This window comes from Mya arenaria, chromosome 10 (genome assembly GCF_026914265.1).
Source record: "Mya arenaria isolate MELC-2E11 chromosome 10, ASM2691426v1".
Lineage (NCBI taxonomy): Eukaryota > Metazoa > Mollusca > Bivalvia > Myida > Myidae > Mya > Mya arenaria.
Window position 1 is genome coordinate 64676938 of NC_069131.1, and position 15767 is coordinate 64692704.

General features: G+C 33.1%; 2 protein-coding genes across 6 annotated transcripts; both read right to left on the reverse strand.

Moving 5' to 3' along the window:
- Positions 1 to 1210: 1210 nt before the first annotated feature.
- On the reverse strand, positions 1211 to 2875 carry LOC128204917 (failed axon connections homolog). Its single transcript, XM_052906318.1, has 5 exons — positions 2777 to 2875; positions 2308 to 2390; positions 1856 to 2052; positions 1533 to 1652; positions 1211 to 1302 (listed from the first exon to the last, which is right to left on the reverse strand). Exons 1-5 carry the CDS (start codon positions 2873 to 2875, stop codon positions 1211 to 1213), a joined length of 591 nt encoding a protein of 196 aa, XP_052762278.1.
- Positions 2876 to 5994: 3119 nt separating this feature from the next.
- On the reverse strand, positions 5995 to 15667 carry LOC128205589 (failed axon connections homolog). 5 transcript variants are annotated; one of them, XR_008256288.1, is made up of 6 exons: positions 12200 to 12448; positions 9859 to 10055; positions 9072 to 9268; positions 8398 to 8517; positions 7837 to 8185; positions 5995 to 6869 (listed from the first exon to the last, which is right to left on the reverse strand). XR_008256288.1 is itself a non-coding variant. In XM_052907320.1 (5 exons), the coding sequence occupies exons 1-5, from the start codon at positions 12296 to 12298 to the stop codon at positions 8079 to 8081; spliced, it is 720 nt and encodes a 239-aa protein (XP_052763280.1). In that variant the 5' UTR covers positions 12299 to 12448; the 3' UTR covers positions 6883 to 8078. The 5 variants fall into 5 exon arrangements, 2 of the variants coding, with proteins under 2 accessions (XP_052763280.1, XP_052763281.1); XR_008256287.1 differs by lacking the exon at positions 5995 to 6869 and adding an exon at positions 6883 to 7668; XR_008256289.1 differs by lacking the exons at positions 5995 to 6869; positions 7837 to 8185; positions 8398 to 8517; positions 9072 to 9268; positions 9859 to 10055 and adding exons at positions 11179 to 12031; positions 12760 to 12879; positions 13435 to 13631; positions 14222 to 14418; positions 15537 to 15667 and having other exon boundaries at positions 12200 to 12548.
- Positions 15668 to 15767: the final 100 nt, after the last annotated feature.

The following is a 15767-nucleotide window of genomic DNA, read 5'->3' on the forward strand; positions in this document are numbered from 1 at the left end:
ATTAGGAACGTCAGTGGTCCACATCCTCTAATGGGCGAAACATTGTTGATAGTATAATTAAGAATATAACTTGTGGTTCTTAACTGATTTTTAATATTATATATAATAACTTTCATACGCAGGTTGTTGCTAAATGTATATTAAGTTAAGTCATCTATCATAAGGATGCAGAGATATGTTCGTGCCTGTGATATATTAACATCGACATTATTGTTTTGGTTTTCTTAAACCACTACAGTATCTTTGCATTGATAACATTGTTGAATAACTCATAATGACGCTACTAATATAATATGATATATTTATGGTATAAATATTATTTTAGTATGATTATAAAACAATTTGATAAGTTTGTTTCTTGAATAACATAATTTTTATATAAAAAAAGCTCTCGGTTAAAATTAAACATTAAAATATAAAATGAAACTAAACTGGTAGCATTTTTTTAATAAATGAAGGATAGATTACCTTTGAATGCAATTACGTATACATGTAATTCTACCAGATCAAATTAGTTGACAGCAAGTAATCTAATGTTTAAGAAACAGTAAGTCATTCTGCCAAAAGCAAATCAAATACTTAATAGTTTTGCTTTCATTAACAAGCAGAACGAATGCATTAGCAAGATTATAAGTATTTTCTATGGTCGAGAGTGTAAGATAGATTTATCCCAACCCGAGTTGGAAGCAAGGTTTACCGAAGTTTTGCGAGTGTTCTGGTGAAACTATCTTAGACAAGCGGCTGTTTTAGATTCTGTTCTCTCCTTGTAATTTACGAAAAACATCAGACGGAAATGATAAACATACTTAATTAGTGAACACTTTTTATGGCTGTTCACCACCATATCTAAAATATTGTTTGGTATATGTGTATTTGATTATGTCAAGTGACAACTTTGTGAATGGACAATTTACTAAAGTATTATATTTTATTGGAGCGTTGGAAAGGGTTGTGGGCACGAAGTATCTTGCAAAAGTAAACAAAGAATATAGAAATTTATCGGTTACCTGCGCTCGTATTTAAAGGCTTTGACTTCATTGAATTTATTGACGTAACTTTTATCGAACTTCGAGTAAAATATTTTTGCGAAAATTTATCTGATATACACCTTTAAAGAACTAATACACACATATATGGTGATGTTTGAATATCGGTGATATACATTGCTTCAATATCAATATTCATCCACTTGATAATTATTTTGATTTTTTTAGGTCGCCTTGCTTATTATATCTCCCCAATCTGGCCAAAACTCGTTTCGAATTCTGTCCATGTAGTCTGTGGCATTTTTAAATTCACCTCCTTAAAAATAAGAAAAAAATCGAATCATTTTCAGAACAAATGGATTATAGTACAACGTGTGTAGTAGTAGAGTACCTCTTTTAAAACAAATCCTAAACGAGTCTTTCCTTTTTACTACTAATAGGGTGTGTATAAGCAGTGATTTTATCGGAAAAGCACGGGATGAATAAATGTGTCCCTTGATTTGGTGCTTTTTAATTAGCTCTCCTGACCGTAAGTGGTAATCTCACCTTGCAGAAAGGCGTTTCCTGGACAGGCGGACGGCGTACACCAGCGGACTTGGGACAGAATGCCGAACGCGGCACAATCTACATCGCATATCTGGTCTCCCATAATGTACTTCCAATCGCCTATGCGAAGAAATTTCAAGGGTCAGAAAGGTCTAGTTATGTACCTTGTCACCTTTTACACAGGATGTGAAAAGAAATTCTTTAGAGAAATACTAGGAAACATTTGGACATAAGTAGGGCCTACTAATAACGGACATGTAAAACATAGATTATGTTTATGAAGGGGCATCCAAAGCCATTCAAAATGAAATGAAAGCTCTTACCTAAAATTGCTGAAAACTGTTTTAAATCGTTCACCATCATCGCATGAACTTCTTCCTTGCTATGGCGACCAACGCCGACCGCGTGCAGCATGCTTTCAACCTTCCTACGCATTGGTATCTTCATGTACTTTGGGCAGGTAGACTGGATCTTGAACATGTCATCATTGAAAATCACCCATCTTGTGTAAACATTCAACCTGTAAAATATCATAGAACCTATACCTCATTTTGCATATGACGTCATTGTCAACATGTGAACAGATATAAATATTACGTCATTGTAAATGTAAACATTTAACATGTGAAGAGAAAAAAATATTACATCATGTCGAATATGACGTCATTGAAAATGACACATTTGGTAAAAACGTTTAACATAATGTAGAGAGGAAGAATAAAACGTATTATTCTGCTATTCCTTCATGCTATTTATTGAACAGATTCCTTCTCACCAATATGTAAACTCTTCGATCCACTTCTGTATAGCCCAGGCTATTGCTCGCTCTTTCGAGGCTAGATGGGCATTTAGGTTCACCTGCAGATAAACACATTTATAATATTTTTTCTCAAACAATGAAATGCGTAAATACTTTAAAATTGAACATACGAACGATCCATTAAAAGGGCGGTCACTCTCAGGCCTACAGTGTCTACATAGAGCTAACCCACGTTGTAATACAAGCTGACCTTGAAATCTTAATCAAGGTTCTGTATAATCAGTTGTGAGTCTACAGTGCCGATATCGAGGGATAAGTGACGATGTTATAATACTAACCTAATACTCTTGCTACAGTAGGTACATGAAGTTAAGTGGGTGGAATATGGCTGACTTTAACTTTTGCTCAAGGTATTGAATGAGCAATTATAGTGAGTCCAATAGCGCCTTTTCAGAGAGTTACATACGGTGTTATAAAAGCTAACCTTAAACTCTTGCTCCAGGCATTGCATGATCAGTTGTGAGTCTCTAATCGTCACGCCGTTGTATTCAATCCAGGGGACTTTCCCTTTTGGTCGAGGCATTGAAGTACCATCAAACTGAAAACCTTGATATGCCAATAATCTTGTTCCATTAATGAATACCTTGTTTATAAAGTAAGATCCAGTTTAACTATCAGCAGTATTATTCTATACTTTGTATAGAACATACTGTGACCAGATGACAAGATGACATAACAAGAAAAAAAAACAAAGAAGAGAAAACGCTGATATAAAAACAAAACGAAGCGTATTTTTTTTCAAATGCTTTCTCAATTTGCACTTAACGTGCCAAGGCACAAACAATACCAATGACAATATTTTGATAGTTGCGTGATGATTTGTGAATATTTCTGTAATGCGTATATTGCCTTGTGTTTGTATAGCACCATGTGCCAACTGGATCTCTGAACTAACTTATGCGACCGGGCTAATCTCTTTAGTTTTCATTGATTGTGTGTTTCAATAATTTACCATAAGACGACTACGGTGTTCAAGGAGGTGACTTTACATCCGCTATGGAAGTTACCCAGACAATGGTTATACCCCTTAAGATGATTTTTGCAAGCGTGGAGAATGTAAATAAAAACAATAAATTACACCATGTGCATTAAATCCGTTTGTGCATATCATGTCACATAGGACATTCACCGTTCATACATTAAGGTAAAAATGTTTAATGTGCTATGTAACCTTTCTTAAAAATCTGAAAGGAAATCATTCAAAAGTGAGAAAAGGAAAAACGCATTTATTTATCTAATATCTAAACAAGTAAAAACGTAATTACAAGTCATAAAACTAGTTTGCTTCGATAAACTTCAAAGTATACCACTTTAGTTTAAACTTTCACAAAGCTTGATTGCTTTTCCGAGCGTGTTTTTGCATATAAATGTACATTTATTATAGCGATTGATACGCAAGGTCTTAAAACGCTGACCGACCAAAAACACTGACATTTAAAGGTCCATTAAATGGGTTAGTATGACTAAGAAATATAATATGTCACATCTATTCTGATGGTACTATATGACTAAATGACCTGTGCGCAGATGTGGTTCAGGATGCACCCTCTGTATTTAAGAGATAGCATGTTACTTTATGTTATTATTTTGTTTAAGTTTGAGTAATGCAAAATATTTATAGTTGTTATACTTTGATTTCAGTCCAATACCTGCTTATCAGAACACTTATATGAATATCTTAGAGAGATATATACCTACAATCAGACAGAAAGAAATACATGCATTTCCCAGAGATACAAATTCTGCTGGACTATAATATTGCTTACTTACGGCCTAATGCAAATATATAACATGTTCAATTAACGGTGCTTAACTTCGAAAATGTCCATGGAGAAACAAGAGATATATTTTATATTAAAATCAATTGGATTTAAAATGAGTTTTAACGAAATGAATGACATATACGTGAAACACAAGAAATGACATTTTTTCCAGTGAAGTGTTGCTACAACTAAATCTATAAGGAAATTAATTATTAGATCGTTACCTTAAATATATTATTTTGACGTTCATTATTTAAAAAATAATGATATATATGCTTTTCGCAAATACATGCACTTGTTTCGTATGTATTTCATAGCAAAAGTATCTATTATATGTAAATCTTTCTCCGATTTTTCACTTTGAATTGCGAAAGTGTCATCAAAATTGATATGATCAATATAGATTTGATCAATATTGGGGACTTTAAACTACAAGTTATAGTAAATAAGCTTAATTTATGCCAATGACATTATTCAGATTTTGCTTTTGTGCCGCAATACTTAATAATGAAAATATTCACTATAAATTAAATTTAATTCATAATCATTACGAACAAGTGAAATGTCATCAAGTTTGAAATGCTGTAGTATTGCGTTAAACGACAACATGTGTGTAAGCTTGATTGGCATACATAATTCAGTTATAGAACTCAGCCTCGGCAACATTTGTCCGACTGCACAGTCCGTTAACTTGATGTCACGCATTGCTATGTTTTTTGCTAATTATTCCTAGCATGTAAAATCTAAAAGTTAGATTTGTTTAATTCATTTATATCCTGTTAAACCTCTAAAGCTTATCATAACATTCTTCATGTAAGAAAACATAAGAACTGTGGGAGTTATTTCGCAAATTCATCATGTTTTTAAAAGCTGAAATTTTCAGCTAAATACTCAAAATATGAAATTCACATAGGAGTATAAATATTATACTGTAACATGATAATGCACGAATTCAGCTTGTCAAAATTAAACTCTTAAATATCTATTTTATCTCAACAATTTTCAACAAACTTCAGTATATAACCACCTACTTAAATATGACATTAAGCAGAATTCATTCAGCGTATAATCTTTCACTTTAATATTTACTTTAAATCAACTTTTTGCAGTTTGCAAATACTATTATGCACACTCGCCTTCTTCTTCCGGATTCCCATAACACGTGCATAATACAGATATACCGCCCAAAAGTTTTAAAATTGCAATCATATCATAAATCAATCACAAATGTCTGTTTAAACGAAAATAATTAATTAAGACCACTCGCTAGCACTCATGAGACAAATATTGATTTACAGAGCTTAACGTTATTGTCAATTCTTAATTACCTGCCTTCTAATTAAAAACATGTTACCTGTATATTGAAGCTTTAGCTAGTATAAACGCCCGAGATATTTCTATTTTTTCCTATTGATATTTCTTATGAGGAATACTAATAAAACCTTTTTTTTTCGATACATTTTTTGAAACAAAAGTGCAGGTTAGAGTTATTTAGGTTACACGAACGAATACTTTTTTTTATTCCAGCATTTGAATGACTGAGTGTGTATGTACTTCATTTACTTTACGTTAAAGTGTTTCTTCCAGTAAATGGAATTGAGAGTGACTTTAAATCGAATTAAAATCGCAACGTCTGACTGTATTTAACATAAATATATTTTATTTTCAAACGTTCATTAAAACCACACAGAATTCACACACGTCAGTATACCTGATAAACAATAATGTCTTCCTTTATCTTGCAGTTGTTTCACCCTTGGCTTGAACGCAACGTCTTTATGGAGTCATGAAATCAGATTGTGTGTCTCTGCGATATTTCAACATTCAGTTTAATCTAACCTCGTACATAACCCCAATATTTTATGATAGCAAAATGATATGAGGCTTGGGTTGATAATTTAGCACAAATTTGGTTTTATTGTTTAACTCATTCTTGGCAGTACGTTTGTGTTTGCTTTGTACCAAATAAAATACAAAAGTGTTATTCTTTTCATTGCAATGCATTGTATTGGTTTTATATTATGTACTTTTGAATGTAGATTCTGTTTGTTCGGGGAACCTTTTCAATTTATTTCACTGTGGTGGTAATTGTTTGAAGCAGTAGCAGAGAACCTTAAGACCACTAAGCTCATGAAAGTGCACATGTACATGTAGCTATGTTTGTCTTGCTATTAATACCGTTTACGGAACACTACGCAATTGAGATAAATATGCTATTTTGCATATAGTGTGATTGATATCAATATAACTTTTATATGATAATGTTCACCTTATATAAAGTTAAAATCACATTTCAATGTGCTGATTCGACTGTTACACCGAAGTGATACGCTATTTTGGATAATGTGAAAATAAACATATATGTGCTATACAATTTGGTTATAACAGTATCCAAGGGTTGACCTTAGGTTAATGGTCAAAGGTTAACGCATTAAAGACGTACATGCTAGGAGCAGCGTTAACAAAGCCGCTTAATTATTCAGCGTGGGTGGTTAATAATGATATAAAGTGTATCTTCCCGAAAATGTTAGGATTCTTATGAATTTAAATGTACATTAATAGATAAAGCAAAACGTAAAAAACTTTCAGTATTTAGTCAAAACAGTCAATTTGTATGACCTACTACTCATACATCAACGCGAACAGTTAATATGTTGTGTCTCTTCACTGCGGTATATCATATGGGTTCCTTACCCGATTTAGTTTCAATGTTTATGGTCATGATACGGACGCCAAGTATGAAATGAGTATCAACTGAAACAAATGTTTAAATAAATATATTCATATTCTAAGCAATTATGGTACAATAAAATGAAATCAAATAACATACACTTAAATTGATATAAGATAACGATTGACTTAAACGTTTACGCTTGTATAAATGCCTTTCTTACAATATCATGAACTGAAGTATAATGAATTAAAACCTTAATTTATTTTTATTCAGTAACCGTTTGAAAAATCTAACATTTGAATAATAATTTATTGAGGTACATTCTTCTTACAAAACTGAACAATCACCAACAAAATTTATCCTTACCTGGGTAACTATATTACATATTTCGATATAAATATTTCAAAGCATTTTGTTTAATAAAATACCAAACACATACCTTTCACATATTGCCACGATGATCATTTAATATTACATTACCATACAGATCACAAAAAACACAACAGTTACAGCATTTTGTAAAGAGAATTGCTACAGTTACATACAAATCATAATATGGAACATTCTGTAAGGAACAACAACTGTAATAGTAAAAACAGATCGCGAAAACCTGGGTTATCTTCCTTGCTTGACACACCAATACAAAACAACTCACAAAGTACTTGTGGCTCACTTATGTATATTAAGAGTTACAACTTCACCTTATTATCTATAGTTCAATCTTGTTGCAACCTGAAGCACACGTTAAGTACATACAATTAGCATATTTACAGTTTATATTGCCACAATATTGATTGATCACAATGTAAGCCTGCAAATAATACATTTCTGCATAATCTGCGTTTTTAAAGTTCGTACTGTAGTTTTGTGGTTTTCAATCTGCAAATATATTACAAAATGGATAAAGCAAATTAATTGTACGCTTTGGTCCCTATTTGTGTATTGAATTATCATTTATAGCTTCCATTATGATATTGGGATTCGGAAAAAAATAGAATCTAACGTACAACTATAGCATAACACTATCTGTATCATTCCTATTCTCACCAATTCCTTTGCAGACAGTTTTGCTGATCCCGGAAAAACGAGCGAGTAAACATTATACCAGTTTGTCTCAAAAGTAGAACCGCGCGAATGGTGGACCATGAATGAATAGCTAGGTCGTTCTTAGACCTGATTAAGATCAACATTTAATACCATCTCTGTCGTTGTTTGACTGACACCAGAAATACATGATATCAGCTTTTTCAAGGCAAGCGCGCATACAAAATTCAAATATAAGTGTCATTCTATTTTGTTGCCTCTTTCGTGAATCCATTTGTCATACATTCCTCCCAATCTGGCCAAAATTTCTCAATAATTCTGTCCATATAAGCAGTGAGATTTGGAAGGGATTCTACAAAAATAAAATACAAGAACACAATAAACAGGATGTTTTACTTCTAACATTTTTAGTTATGTAAAGGTAAGTATTTTGCATATGCGAACGGACTTGATATAGAGCATTAAGGCCCCACTTTTTCTCCGACATAATACATTTTAGGTTATTTCTAACCCTTACCCTTCTTAAGATTTCGACACTTTTATAAAAAAAATAAAAAAATGTACCTTGTAGATATGTTCTTGCTTTGACACTGTTTGGCACATGATAACGGACTTGACACAGCTGCCCAAACACTGCACAATCGACCTCTCTAGGCTCTTCACCGAGAAAATATTTCTTGTCACCTTAAATATGGTACAAATGTCACAATAGAATTGCAAAAGAACAATATGTTTTCATATGCATTCAAACTTGTAAGGATTTAGTCAAGAGTCATGTTGGCCATTTCAATTATGTTTAGATGATTTTAATACTACATGTAATCATCTCGTTTTGCTATTCAATGAAACGGCGACCCATACTAAATAGATAAATAACAGGCCGAAACACTTAAAACTCGAGCATGGCAAAGCAAACACCAACCAAGAGATCAATATACTCATATGTAACAGAACTGTCGTCATTTGTTAATTTTTTGATAACCGCATTGGAATGAATAGACCTAATGTTTGAAATCTTAGGTTAGGATTTGCCAATTTTATTTTTAATTAGTCATAATTGATCTGATAAAAAAAATCTAGTATACAAACTAGTCAAATATAACATGTTGACAACCTAAGATTGATAATATACAATTCGCCCTCGTGAAGGACAGCATGTTAGGACAATGTTTTGACGCATCCCTGTTTAATACGTTTTACTAACCCTGGACCTCATTTATCAACATTAAAATACATACCTAAATAATCCGATAATGCTTTCAAATCTTTCTCAAGCAATGTTTCAATTTCGGATTGCGTATGTCTGCCAAGGCCCTGTGCATACGCCATATTCTTAGTTTTCCGGCTGATATGCCATATTAAAATGGCGGGAAGTTTGGTAAGAGTGCCAGACATCTCTGATTTGTGGAACACCCATCTTTCTAACAAAACTAGCCTGCAACGATTTACACAATGAAATGCAAAGAAAGATCTAAACTTAACGTCTTGAAGTGATCACCCAGGAAAAATATTAGAGTGTGTCGACTTTTCAAACTTTTTAAGATGAACAAAATTCATAGTGTTTTTGAAAAAAATATCAAACGTGGTATATTTCAACGCTGCTCCGCATTTAATAAGATGAAGGGTGACACTGTGAGGTAATGTATGTATCAACTAGTTTAAACCCACAGTAATCTCGAGTTCCAGTAAATGCCAGTTTTACTTAACCGTTAAGGCGGTAACCCCACTTCTTTAGTGATAACACTATTTTAATGCGTGTTCTGTTTGTTTGTGGTATTTGTACGTTTGTGCCTTTCGTTCAGTGTCGTTTGAGCGCTTGCCTTGAGCATTTAAACATCGTGTATATAAGATAATTTCACTATTTGGCTTGCCCCAATAATGTTCATGGTATCAGTGTGAAATTTGGTACCTTTTTGAAATTGATCTTTTATCTGTAGCACTTCAGGGATGAATTTACATATGTTTATCAAAGTTAATACATTCAATTGTAGCACGTAACATTACAAGTATTGTTTTAGTGCTTACCAATACATGCGTTCATCGACGAGAGTCTGGAAGGCCCGGCCTATGGCCGTCTGTTCCTCTGTTAGGCCCGTACTGAGGTTTACCCCACATTTCTCAACCATGTAGGGCATAATCAACTCGCTATCTCCAAGTGTATCACCGTTGTACTCGACCCATGGAGACTTCCCTTTTGACCCCATTGTGTAACTGTGAATGCTCTGGAAGTTGTAAGAATAAATCATTATGAATCATCGATTTTTTATCGACATTCATTTAATGTATTTAAATAGTCCTTATATGATGCCTGAAACACCGATGCGGGATATATTCGTCTCGTGTGGAAATTTGCAGATTTGGATTTAAAGAGAGTCGAGTACGACATTCAGGATCAAAACGCAGTACTAATAATCCTTTTTTTATATGCATTACCTGCTTAAATCACATTAAGGACACATATTTCAACATTCAGTTTAATCTAACCTCGTACATAACCCCAATATTTTATGATAGCAAAATGATATGAGGCTTGGGTTGATAATTTAGCACAAATTTGGTTTTATTGTTTAACTCATTCTTGGCAGTACGTTTGTGTTTGCTTTGTACCAAATAAAATACAAAAGTGTTATTCTTTTCATTGCAATGCATTGTATTGGTTTTATATTATGTACTTTTGAATGTAGATTCTGTTTGTTCGGGGAACCTTTTCAATTTATTTCACTGTGGTGGTAATTGTTTGAAGCAGTAGCAGAGAACCTTAAGACCACTAAGCTCATGAAAGTGCACATGTACATGTAGCTATGTTTGTCTTGCTATTAATACCGTTTACGGAACACTACGCAATTGAGATAAATATGCTATTTTGCATATAGTGTGATTGATATCAATATAACTTTTATATGATAATGTTCACCTTATATAAAGTTAAAATCACATTTCAATGTGCTGATTCGACTGTTACACCGAAGTGATACGCTATTTTGGATAATGTGAAAATAAACATATATGTGCTATACAATTTGGTTATAACAGTATCCAAGGGTTGACCTTAGGTTAATGGTCAAAGGTTAACGCATTAAAGACGTACATGCTAGGAGCAGCGTTAACAAAGCCGCTTAATTATTCAGCGTGGGTGGTTAATAATGATATAAAGTGTATCTTCCCGAAAATGTTAGGATTCTTATGAATTTAAATGTACATTAATAGATAAAGCAAAACGTAAAAAACTTTCAGTATTTAGTCAAAACAGTCAATTTGTATGACCTACTACTCATACATCAACGCGAACAGTTAATATGTTGTGTCTCTTCACTGCGGTATATCATATGGGTTCCTTACCCGATTTAGTTTCAATGTTTATGGTCATGATACGGACGCCAAGTATGAAATGAGTATCAACTGAAACAAATGTTTAAATAAATATATTCATATTCTAAGCAATTATGGTACAATAAAATGAAATCAAATAACATACACTTAAATTGATATAAGATAACGATTGACTTAAACGTTTACGCTTGTATAAATGCCTTTCTTACAATATCATGAACTGAAGTATAATGAATTAAAACCTTAATTTATTTTTATTCAGTAACCGTTTGAAAAATCTAACATTTGAATAATAATTTATTGAGGTACATTCTTCTTACAAAACTGAACAATCACCAACAAAATTTATCCTTACCTGGGTAACTATATTACATATTTCGATATAAATATTTCAAAGCATTTTGTTTAATAAAATACCAAACACATACCTTTCACATATTGCCACGATGATCATTTAATATTACATTACCATACAGATCACAAAAAACACAACAGTTACAGCATTTTGTAAAGAGAATTGCTACAGTTACATACAAATCATAATATGGAACATTCTGTAAGGAACAACAACTGTAATAGTAAAAACAGATCGCGAAAACCTGGGTTATCTTCCTTGCTTGACACACCAATACAAAACAACTCACAAAGTACTTGTGGCTCACTTATGTATATTAAGAGTTACAACTTCACCTTATTATCTATAGTTCAATCTTGTTGCAACCTAAAGCACACGTTAAGTACATACAATTAGCATATTTACAGTTTATATTGCCACAATATTGATTGATCACAATGTAAGCCTGCAAATAATACATTTCTGCATAATCTGCGTTTTTAAAGTTCGTACTGTAGTTTTGTGGTTTTCAATCTGCAAATATATTACAAAATGGATAAAGCAAATTAATTGTACGCTTTGGTCCCTATTTGTGTATTGAATTATCATTTATAGCTTCCATTATGATATTGGGATTCGGAAAAAAATAGAATCTAACGTACAGCTATAGCATAACACTATCTGTATCATTCCTATTCTCACCAATTCCTTTGCAGACAGTTTTGCTGATCCCGGAAAAACGAGCGAGTAAACATTATACCAGTTTGTCTCAAAAGTAGAACCGCGCGAATGGTGGACCATGAATGAATAGCTAGGTCGTTCTTAGACCTGATTAAGATCAACATTTAATACCATCTCTGTCGTTGTTTGACTGACACCAGAAATACATGATATCAGCTTTTTCAAGGCAAGCGCGCATACAAAATTCAAATATAAGTGTCATTCTATTTTGTTGCCTCTTTCGTAAATCCATTTGTCATACATTCCTCCCAATCTGGCCAAAATTTCTCAATAATTCTGTCCATATAAGCAGTGAGATTTGGAAGGGATTCTACAAAAATAAAATACAAGAACACAATAAACAGGATGTTTTACTTCTAACATTTTTAGTTATGTAAAGGTAAGTATTTTGCATATGCGAACGGACTTGATATAGAGCATTAAGGCCCCACTTTTTCTCCGACATAATACATTTTAGGTTATTTCTAACCCTTACCCTTCTTAAGATTTCGACACTTTTATAAAAAAATAAAAAAATGTACCTTGTAGATATGTTCTTGCTTTGACACTGTTTGGCACATGATAACGGACTTGACACAGCTGCCCAAACACTGCACAATCGACCTCTCTAGGCTCTTCACCGAGAAAATATTTCTTGTCACCTTAAATATGGTACAAATGTCACAATAGAATTGCAAAAGAACAATATGTTTTCATATGCATTCAAGCTTGTAAGGATTTAGTCAAGAGTCATGTTGGCCATTTCAATTATGTTTAGATGATTTTAATACTACATGTAATCATCTCGTTTTGCTATTCAATGAAACGGCGACCCATACTAAATAGATAAATAACAGGCCGAAACACTTAAAACTCGAGCATGGCAAAGCAAACACCAACCAAGAGATCAATATACTCATATGTAACAGAACTGTCGTCATTTGTTAATTTTTTGATAACCGCATTGGAATGAATAGACCTAATGTTTGAAATCTTAGGTTAGGATTTGCCAATTTTATTTTTAATTAGTCATAATTGATCTGATAAAAAAAAATCTAGTATACAAACTAGTCAAATATAACATGTTGACAACCTAAGATTGATAATATACAATTCGCCCTCGTGAAGGACAGCATGTTAGGACAATGTTTTGACGCATCCCTGTTTAATACGTTTTACTAACCCTGGACCTCATTTATCAACATTAAAATACATACCTAAATAATCCGATAATGCTTTCAAATCTTTCTCAAGCAATGTTTCAATTTCGGATTGCGTATGTCTGCCAAGGCCCTGTGCATACGCCATATTCTTAGTTTTCCGGCTGATATGCCATATTAAAATGGCGGGAAGTTTGGTAAGAGTGCCAGACATCTCTGATTTGTGGAACACCCATCTTTCTAACAAAACTAGCCTGCAACGATTTACACAATGAAATGCAAAGAAAGATCTAAACTTAACGTCTTGAAGTGATCACCCAGGAAAAATATTAGAGTGTGTCGACTTTTCAAACTTTTTAAGATGAACAAAATTCATAGTGTTTTTGAAAAAAATATCAAACGTGGTATATTTCAACGCTGCTCCGCATTTAATAAGATGAAGGGTGACACTGTGAGGTAATGTATGTATCAACTAGTTTAAACCCACAGTAATCTCGAGTTCCAGTAAATGCCAGTTTTACTTAACCGTTAAGGCGGTAACCCCACTTCTTTAGTGATAACACTATTTTAATGCGTGTTCTGTTTGTTTGTGGTATTTGTACGTTTGTGCCTTTCGTTCAGTGTCGTTTGAGCGCTTGCCTTGAGCATTTAAACATCGTGTATATAAGATAATTTCACTATTTGGCTTGCCCCAATAATGTTCATGGTATCAGTGTGAAATTTGGTACCTTTTTGAAATTGATCTTTTATCTGTAGCACTTCAGGGATGAATTTACATATGTTTATCAAAGTTAATACATTCAATTGTAGCACGTAACATTACAAGTATTGTTTTAGTGCTTACCAATACATGCGTTCATCGACGAGAGTCTGGAAGGCCCGGCCTATGGCCGTCTGTTCCTCTGTTAGGCCCGTACTGAGGTTTACCCCACATTTCTCAACCATGTAGGGCATAATCAACTCGCTATCTCCAAGTGTATCACCGTTGTACTCGACCCATGGAGACTTCCCTTTTGACCCCATTGTGTAACTGTGAATGCTCTGGAAGTTGTAAGAATAAATCATTATGAATCATCGATTTTTTATCGACATTCATTTAATGTATTTAAATAGTCCTTATATGATGCCTGAAACACCGATGCGGGATATATTCGTCTCGTGTGGAAATTTGCAGATTTGGATTTAAAGAGAGTCGAGTACGACATTCAGGATCAAAACGCAGTACTAATAATCCTTTTTTTTATATGCATTACCTGCTTAAATCACATTAAGGACACATATTTCAACATTCAGTTTAATCTAACCTCGTACATAACCCCAATATTTTATGATAGCAAAATGATATGAGGCTTGGGTTGATAATTTAGCACAAATTTGGTTTTATTGTTTAACTCATTCTTGGCAGTACGTTTGTGTTTGCTTTGTACCAAATAAAATACAAAAGTGTTATTCTTTTCATTGCAATGCATTGTATTGGTTTTATATTATGTACTTTTGAATGTAGATTCTGTTTGTTCGGGGAACCTTTTCAATTTATTTCACTGTGGTGGTAATTGTTTGAAGCAGTAGCAGAGAACCTTAAGACCACTAAGCTCATGAAAGTGCACATGTACATGTAGCTATGTTTGTCTTGCTATTAATACCGTTTACGGAACACTACGCAATTGAGATAAATATGCTATTTTGCATATAGTGTGATTGATATCAATATAACTTTTATATGATAATGTTCACCTTATATAAAGTTAAAATCACATTTCAATGTGCTGATTCGACTGTTACACCGAAGTGATACGCTATTTTGGATAATGTGAAAATAAACATATATGTGCTATACAATTTGGTTATAACAGTATCCAAGGGTTGACCTTAGGTTAATGGTCAAAGGTTAACGCATTAAAGACGTACATGCTAGGAGCAGCGTTAACAAAGCCGCTTAATTATTCAGCGTGGGTGGTTAATAATGATATAAAGTGTATCTTCCCGAAAATGTTAGGATTCTTATGAATTTAAATGTACATTAATAGATAAAGCAAAACGTAAAAAACTTTCAGTATTTAGTCAAAACAGTCAATTTGTATGACCTACTACTCATACACCAACGCGAACAGTTAATATGTTGTGTCTCTTCACTGCGGTATATCATATGGGTTCCTTACCCGATTTAGTTTCAATGTTTATGGTCATGATACGGACGCCAAGTATGAAATGAGTATCAACTGAAACAAATGTTTAAATAAATATATTCATATTCTAAGCAATTATGGTACAATAAAATGAAATCAAATAACATACACTTAAATTGATATAAGATAACGATTGACTTAAACGTTTACGCTTGTATAAATGCCTTTCTTACAATATCATGAACTGAAGTATAATGAATTAAA

Bases quoted from the DNA above. Each gene is read 5' to 3' on its own strand.
- LOC128204917 (XM_052906318.1), bottom strand. From the start codon at position 2,875: ATGCCTCGACCAAAAGGGAAAGTCCCCTGGATTGAATACAACGGCGTG. The intron at 2,391-2,776 runs GTTAGCTTTTAT...GTTTATCTGCAG, and splicing joins GCCTGGAGCAAGAGTTTAAG to GTGAACCTAAATGCCCATCT. The intron at 1,653-1,855 runs GTAAGAGCTTTC...TTCTTCGCATAG, and splicing joins ACAGTTTTCAGCAATTTTAG to GCGATTGGAAGTACATTATG.
- LOC128205589 (XM_052907320.1), bottom strand. From the start codon at position 12,298: ATGGTCCACCATTCGCGCGGTTCTACTTTTGAGACAAACTGGTATAAT. The intron at 8,518-9,071 runs GTATGTATTTTA...ACCATATTTAAG, and splicing joins AGCATTATCGGATTATTTAG to GTGACAAGAAATATTTTCTC. The intron at 8,186-8,397 runs GTACATTTTTTT...TTATTTTTGTAG, and splicing joins AGCAAGAACATATCTACAAG to AATCCCTTCCAAATCTCACT.